Genomic DNA, 8,479 nt, shown 5'->3' on the forward strand with positions numbered 1-8,479 from the left:
GTACAGTCCCAACCTCTCTTCTAGGAGCTCAGAATGTTTGCTGGTTATGAGGGTATCACAGGGTTCTATAGCCCTAAAACCCATAATAATGTGTATAGAAACAGCAGGAAAACGGCTTTATAAATGAAACTGGGTAAATAAAAGCCATTATTCTTCTTCTAAATGCCCCACTCAGTTACACAAATACCCCACAATAGGGCACACAGTCACATAAAAAGCCTGGGTAAAACACCATCCCCATCCACGGCTCTAACCATACCCTCTAAAACTATTGGCCCCTTTAGGGCCAGTTCATGAACGAGGGGACATATTAGGGAAAGCCATCCTTATTAATAACGCTTGTGTGTGCAAGTGACAGAGCAGAGTTATCACTTATCACACATAAAACAACTGCCCCGGTCATTGCCCTATCATGGAGTAAAGAGGTTGGGTCGAAATACCCCAGGTTTAATGAGGGCAACCATGATGTTAATAACAACCTGGTCCCTTATCTGTGAAAAGACCACAAGCTCCGTACATCAGTTTATGGGAGAGAAAACCGTGACCAAAGCTTTTTATTTCATGTCGAGGTTCCCCGCCTGAGTGCCCAGAGTGCCGATTTACAGAGTGTGCCAAAGAAAATCTGGAACCTGGGTCACATTCTGCTTCCACCCTGCGGGGCAAAGTCACTGCCGACAGCGATACGGAGGGCCTATTTATTGTGCCATTCAAATGGCAGACAACGACATCACACAAACAGCATTAGAATAACATTTTAGGACATCTCGGGTTCATCATCAAACAGTCTCAAAAATGATTAACACTATGGATTGCCTTTATTAAAATTTTCCACAGGGCTGATTATTCTCTTCATTGGGAGAGACAAAGGGAAAAAAAACAAAGTTAGAGAGCGGAGAAGAGGGGAATAGAAGAGTAAATGGGGTTCAATGCGAGGAAAAGGGGTCAAGTTGGGTCCTTCTCAACTAGATGAGACTGATCTATTAAGTAGTTGTGAATCAGAACTGTTATGGACCAGCGACAACTATGTGTCCTCCTCGAGACATAGCAAGACCACGCGTGTGACGGTCGTGTAGTATATGGCTACTGTAAGGGTAAGGTGAGGGTCTTTAAATTGAAGGTTAGTGTAATAGCCGTGTTGTTTTATCATGGCAAGGACAGAAGTAGAGACAAAAGTTGACTGCCCTCTCTGAGAGGAGTAAGCCCCACAGGAGTTCAGAGTCTCGAGACCCTGTAACAAATCCTTAAAGAAGGACCCAGCCCTAGCGGGATGGCCAAGTTACCCAATGTGCTGGATCTGAAATGTGAATCTGGATTTAAGTTAACCATGGAGTGGGGTTCCAATATGACGCACTGGCCCACCAGGATACCGGGGAAATGTCCCGGTGGGCTGGTCGGTCAGTGGGCCGGGCGGCCGGCAGACCAAAATTCAAAACAGCTGTTAAGCGGCTGCGAGCGGGATTGAAAGCGGCAGCACCGCGCCGCCCAATCGCCATGCCTCAGCACTTCGTCCCACGTCTTAAAAGGGGTGTCCCGTGATATGCCTTTTAACCCCCTATATGCCACTATGTCCCATGATATGCCCCTGGCATATAGGGTATAAGACATTTCTGGAGGCAGAGTGCCATACAGGGGGTTAAAAGGCATTTCTGGAGGCAGAGTGCCATACAGGGGGTTAAAAGGCATTTCTGGAGGCAGAGTGGCATACAGGGGTTAAAAGGCATTTCTGGAGGCAGAGTGGCATATAGGGGGTATAAGGCATTTCTGGAGGCAGAGTGGCAAGCCTGGGGGCAGATGTTCATAACTGGGGGGGCAGGTTGGCAAATAAAAGGAAATAAAAACAAAAAATATTTCTCAATCATAGCTTTTATTAAATATGAAAAAATAGTTTACATGAATTAATAAAGAAATAAAAGTTTCTTACAAGAATATCGTGAAGAATAATGCGATCGCTGTTTTGTTCCACTGAATAAAATGGAACTTTTTCATCTAAAAATGTTTGCTGTAGAAAATGTTTTGATTCCGTTATATTTAATGCATTTCATTTATTAGGGCCTTTTAACACTTTGCTTTCTGGCATTTTAATACAAATAATGTGATAAAAAGAATGTTTTATAGTTATTTGTATGGCAAATAGTGTGACGCGGGTGTGTATAAGGGGTGCGTGTGGGTATAAGAGCGCGAACGCCAGATAAACTATACGGGGCCGCTCTCCAAATGTTTCCAGGGCTGCTTTTCAGTTCCAGTCCGGCCCTGGACACGGGGTGGGAGTTTGGTGGATCCCCTGCCTCTAGGGGGTAGAATCTTTGTTGCCTGGGGGTGTGCAGGGGTGCAGTTTTCAGAGACCAATGAAGATGAAGGGGTAAATTGCAGAGCAGCTTCATGCAAGGTTCCTGGACTGGTGGAAAGTATGGGAGGCATGAGAGACCGGAGAGGAAGATAACGTCTCTCGAATATCGGTATTTTTATTTCTTCATCTCTGTGAAGAAAAGGTCATCTGCAGAGACATTGTTGTCCTCATGGGATAGACGTCCTTGAAGGGCAGACAGATGAGACGCGGAAAACACGTGAGTGTTTTGAGTGATTTCATAAAGTGAGCGCAGAAGTCCCGAGTGAATTCCATTCCACCAAAAAGTCACAGCTTTGCCCTGCCGGGTCCTTCTCACGTCTTGGTTTCCCACCTGGGGTCTCTTGCGTTTTCTTGAAGGAGCATCGGTCGGACCCCACACCCCTGGTGTCACCGGCATCTGTGTCTCAGCCATGTTCGGGAACTCGACCCGTATTATGGGGACACCGCCATAACGCAACAGTCCTGACACCTTTGCCTACATGAAGGGGCAAAATAACGAAGCTGCCAGCCTTTCCGGGAAATCAGGACAGCGGAGAAAGCCAGGTCACTCAAAGAAGAGGGGTATGGCAGCTAGAGGGTTAAATGATACGTGGAGGGTGGAGAGTGCTGCTATGGAGGAAACCATAACCAATTTCCTGCCAAGATAGCTGAGGGTCAGATTTAGTCGACCCGGCAGGAGCATCATTAACCCTTTCACAGCCAGTGTGACATGCGCTGCAGTGACTTAGGACTACTTTTAGGGGAACCCGAGGGCCCTCAGTCTGTGACCCACGGGACATAATGGCCTGCAAATAAATGGTATAATGAGGTGCCGCTCTGACATTGACACTTAGCTAAACTAAGAGGAGAGACCTCTCTCCAGCGAGTAGACACTCCCCAGCCTGCGTCTTATTCACTCCAGCAAGTTCAGGAGAGTTTGCAGCTATGCACAGTTTCAGACACCCTGGCTGTCTCGGATTATTATCCGTTAGTCTGAAGCATCCATGTCCACAGATAATTATTTTTAATTATTCATCGGACAGGAAGGCCGGCTTTCCGTATTTCAAACAATTTGTTTTGTAAGACGTTTTACTGCCGCCGATTACTGACCACGCTCCCAAACGGCTGCAATTTCCTTACCAGTGTGGAGGGCCATTAAATAAATGAACGTGGTATTTACAAACACAGGAAGCATTTGCTAAGATTGTTGTGGTTATTATGACACAAAAGTAGCTTTAAAACGTTCATTAACATGAAACGCCTCTGATTCCACTACAAGTCCTATCATCCACATCCAGCTGCTAACAGTTTATGATGAGAGGCTAAAGAACCCGGGCGTCTCTCTGCATGAACTTTAAAAGCAGAGGAAATAGTCTAACGCTAGATCTCATCCCTGCGCAAGTTCCACTCACAAGCTGTCTCGTGGCTGTTGAAGTAGACTCCACAGCTGTCGAGTTTCTCAGGCTATTTGGTTTTGGCTTCACTCGCCCCCACCTGAGCTGTGGAGAGTTTTTGAGTGGCTGCCCTGCTTAAGTCGACTGTGATTGGGCGCCTTGTGTAACTCGGCTGTGAGTGGTGACCTGTATAACTCGGCTGTGAGTGGATGCCCTGTATAACTCGGCTGTGAGTGGCTGCCCTGTATAACACGGCTGTGAGTGGATGTCCTGTGTAACTCGGCTGTGAGTGGCTGTCCTGTGTAACTCGGCTGTGAGTGGGTGCCCTGTATAACACGGCTGTGAGTGGATGTCCTGTGTAACTCGGCTGTGAGTGGCTGCCCTGTGTAACACGGCTGTGAGTGGGTGCCCTGTATAATTCAGCTGTGAGCGGGTGTCCTGTTTAACTCGGCTGTGAGTGGGTGCCCTGTATAACTCGGTTGTGAGTGGATGTCCTGTGTAACTCGGCTGTGAGTGGGTGTCCTGTGTAACTCGGCTGTGAGTGGGTGCCCTGTATAACACGGCTGTGAGTGGATGTCCTGTGTAACTCGGCTGTGAGTGGTGACCCGTATAACTCGGCTGTGAGTGGGTGTCCTGTGTAACTCGGCTGTGAGTGGCTGCCCTGTATAACACGGCTGTGAGTGTATGTCCTGTGTAACTCGGCTGTGAGTGGCTGCCCTGTATAACGTGGCTGTCCTGTGTAACTTGGCTGTGAGTGGGTGCCCTGTATAACTCGGCTGTGAGTGGGTGCCCTGTATAACTCGGCTGTGAGTGGATGTCCTGTGTAACTCGGCTGTGAGTGGTGACCCGTATAACTCGGCTGTGAGTGGGTGTCCTGTGTAACTCGGCTGTGAGTGGCTGCCCTGTATAACACGGCTGTGAGTGGATGTCCTGTGTAACTCGGCTGTGAGTGGCTGTCCTGTGTAACTCGGCTGTGAGTGGGTGCCCTGTATAACACGGCTGTGAGTGGATGTCCTGTGTAACTCGGCTGTGAGTGGCTGCCCTGTGTAACACGGCTGTGAGTGGGTGCCCTGTGTAATTCAGCTGTGAGCGGGTGTCCTGTTTAACTCGGCTGTGAGTGGGTGCCCTGTATAACTCGGTTGTGAGTGGATGTCCTGTGTAACTCGGCTGTGAGTGGGTGTCCTGTGTAACTCGGCTGTGAGTGGGTGCCCTGTATAACACGGCTGTGAGTGGATGTCCTGTGTAACTCGGCTGTGAGTGGTGACCCGTATAACTCGGCTGTGAGTGGGTGTCCTGTGTAACTCGGCTGTGAGTGGCTGCCCTGTATAACACGGCTGTGAGTGTATGTCCTGTGTAACTCGGCTGTGAGTGGCTGCCCTGTATAACGTGGCTGTCCTGTGTAACTTGGCTGTGAGTGGGTGCCCTGTATAACTCGGCTGTGAGTGGGTGCCCTGTATAACTCGGCTGTGAGTGGCTGTCCTGTGTAACTCGGCTGTGAGTGGGTGCCCTGTGTAACTCGGCTGTGAGTGGGTGCCCTGTATAACTCGGCTGTGAGTGGGTGCCCTGTATAACTCGGCTGTGAGTGGGTGCCCTGTATAACTCGGCTGTGAGTGGCTGTCCTGTGTAACTCGGCTGTGAGTGGGTGCCCTGTGTAACTCGGCTGTGAGTGGGTGCCCTGTATAACACGGCTGTGAGTGGGTGCCCTGTATAACACGGCTGTGAGTGGGTGCCCTGTATAACTCGGCTGTGAGTGGGTGCCCTGTATAACTCGGCTGTGAGTGGGTGCCCTGTATAACTCGGCTGTGAGTGGCTGTCCTGTGTAACTCGGCTGTGAGTGGGTGCCCTGTGTAACTCGGCTGTGAGTGGGTGCCCTGTATAACTCGGCTGTGAGTGGGTGCCCTGTATAACTCGGCTGTGAGTGGGTGCCCTGTATAACTCGGCTGTGAGTGGCTGTCCTGTGTAACTCGGCTGTGAGTGGGTGCCCTGTGTAACTCGGCTGTGAGTGGGTGCCCTGTATAACACGGCTGTGAGTGGGTGCCCTGTATAACACGGCTGTGAGTGGGTGCCCTGTATAACTCGGCTGTGAGTGGGTGCCCTGTATAACTCGGCTGTGAGTGGGTGCCCTGTATAACTCGGCTGTGAGTGGGTGCCCTGTATAACTCGGCTGTGAGTGGGTGCCCTGTATAACTCGGCTGTGAGTGGCTGTCCTGTGTAACTCGGCTGTGAGTGGGTGCCCTGTGTAACTCGGCTGTGAGTGGGTGCCCTGTATAACTCGGCTGTGAGTGGGTGCCCTGTATAACTCGGCTGTGAGTGGCTGTCCTGTGTAACTCGGCTGTGAGTGGGTGCCCTGTGTAACTTGGCTGTGAGTGGGTGCCCTGTATAACACGGCTGTGAGTGGGTGCCCTGTATAACTCGGCTGTGAGTGGGTGCCCTGTATAACTCGGCTGTGAGTGGGTGCCCTGTATAACTCGGCTGTGAGTGGCTGTCCTGTGTAACTCGGCTGTGAGTGGGTGCCCTGTGTAACTCGGCTGTGAGTGGGTGCCCTGTATAACACGGCTGTGAGTGGGTGCCCTGTATAACACGGCTGTGAGTGGGTGCCCTGTATAACTCGGCTGTGAGTGGGTGCCCTGTATAACACGGCTGTGAGTGGGTGCCCTGTATAACACGGCTGTGAGTGGGTGCCCTGTATAACTCGGCTGTGAGTAGATGGTTTGCTGTGACTTACAAACTGGTCACATTTTGGAGATGGTGTTTTTATGGCGGCTCGGATGAGTTGGTCTCTGAGACTCAGCTCGACCCTTTGGGAAGAGACATTATAATAATGGGTCACAAGCACGGGGTACGTCAGGATCCCCTCACAGGTGTGGGGCCAGCCCAAACATACATCATAGTGATTAAGCCACCTGGATGGATATTTAGATACCCCGCAGACCAGCACTACTGACGGGGCACAGCTTCCTCGGCACTGCTGAGGCACTGAACGCAGGGGGGTATTTGAGGAATTGCTGCCCCGGTGCACATATTTTCCAAACGATTCCTATTCTTACCGCACCTTAACTCTGAGATTGAAACGCGAAGATTAATTAAACATTTTGAAGCTGTCTTTTTCACGGTCTCGCTACAGCGCCCAGGTGGGCTCAAACTTAGTGTCTGCCTCGACAAACAGTCCGTACGAGCCTCCCGTGACCTTGTGTCCCGAAACACCTTGAATTGCCCATAGCTCAGCACCGTGGCATTTACAGGGTGTGAGTAGAATGCATGATAACATTTAAAGGTACGGTGACCTCACAAAACAAATATACACCGCTGCTGAATGGGTGGCCTTACCTGGGGCTCCCCTTCTCTGTTAGCACTACCTCCTCCTCTGCCAGCTCCCCCTCCTTACGGCAGAAGTTCAGGGAGAAGGGGCTTTGCAGGTCCTTGAGACGGCTGGCGGAGTTACCCATTCGCCTTGCGTCTTCCCTCTCGGAGTCTCGCTGTAAGACAGGAACTGCCTTTTCCTTTTTCCCCAAATAACAATGCTAAGGAGGAGCCCTTCCCAAATCACAGCGCCCTGTGTTCCTGCCCCAAAGCCCCCACTCCACGCGGGCCTTGCCCGGCTGACCATGTAACACAGGACAATGACACAGATACCGGGGCTGTGGCGATGTTTATAGCCGAGGGCCACCCCGCATGACGGGCACCTGTGGTCACCTCACTCTGTGTATTTCCTAACCACGCAACACAATGTGCAACCAGCAGTGAACCACTTAACCCTTTAACGGAAATGATGTCGCCTAATGTGCGATGTGGCACCAAATTACGCCTTGAAGGGTTATTATCGTGACAAATTCTCTAATATTAGGTAAGAGATGTGTTCCTTGTACTGGGAGGAGAGGAGTCGAGTCCATTACTGGCTGAAGTCCCCGTATGTTCTCTCTGATCCCCCGACATTGACTTTTTTAAACCTCGGAGGGCGACTGGCCAGACACAGCTCTGCACGAGAGACCGACTGAGCTTTTACAGCAGCAGTAAAGTAAAAAGGATAAAAGCCTAGAAAGATTCAGCAAAACATGTACTCCATGCCTTCATCACATCAGTGCGTCACCCAAAACTGTTACTCGTGGTCTTTATAGACTACCCCGTGCAGCCTTACGTGACTCACGTGACATCAGCTGTCATAGACCGTTAGGTTACCAGCAAAAATTTGCGGTTGGGCGGACTTGTCATTGGCATAGGGGTATTCCTTTGGTTGAGTTTATCTCGGGCGGACTTGTCATTGGCATAGGGGTATTCCTTTGGTTGAGTTTATCTCGGGCGGACTTGTCATTGGCATAGGGGTATTCCTTTGGTTGAGTTTATCTCGGGCGGACTTGTCATTGGCATAGGGGTATTCCTTTGGTTGAGTTTATCTCGGGCGGACTTGTCATTGGCATAGGGGTATTCCTTTGGTTGAGTTTATCTCGGGCGGACTTGTCATTGGCATAGGGGTATTCCTTTGGTTGAGTTTATCTCGGGCGGACTTGTCATTGGCATAGGGGTATTCCTTTGGTTGAGTTTATCTCGGGTGGACTTGTCATTGGCATAGGGGTATTCCTTTGGTTGAGTTTATCTCGGGCGGACTTGTCATTGGCATAGGGGTTATCGTTTGGTTGAGTTTATCTCGGGCGGACTTGTCATTGGCATAGGGGCATTCCTTTGGTTGAGTTTATCTCGGGCGGACTTGTTATTTAGGTGAGGTTAATCCGGCTCTTATTCTCAGTGAGAGACTATTTATTGA

General features: G+C 50.2%; 1 protein-coding gene across 1 annotated transcript in view; it reads right to left on the bottom strand.

Moving 5' to 3' along the window:
- LOC149274294 (nitric oxide synthase 3-like) overlaps nt 1-7,166 on the bottom strand; it is a 30,373-nt gene extending 23,207 nt beyond the window's left edge. The window contains exon 1 of the mRNA XM_089505657.1: nt 7,048-7,166. Coding sequence (XP_089361783.1) covers nt 7,048-7,166 — 119 coding nt within the window. The remainder of the gene's footprint in view (nt 1-7,047) is intronic.
- Nucleotides 7,167-8,479: the final 1,313 nt, after the last annotated feature.

This window comes from Sceloporus occidentalis, unplaced genomic scaffold (genome assembly GCF_023333645.1).
Source record: "Sceloporus occidentalis isolate IW3139 unplaced genomic scaffold, rSceOcc1.0.p SCAF_337, whole genome shotgun sequence".
In the NCBI taxonomy this organism is placed as follows: Eukaryota; Metazoa; Chordata; class Lepidosauria; order Squamata; family Phrynosomatidae; genus Sceloporus; species Sceloporus occidentalis.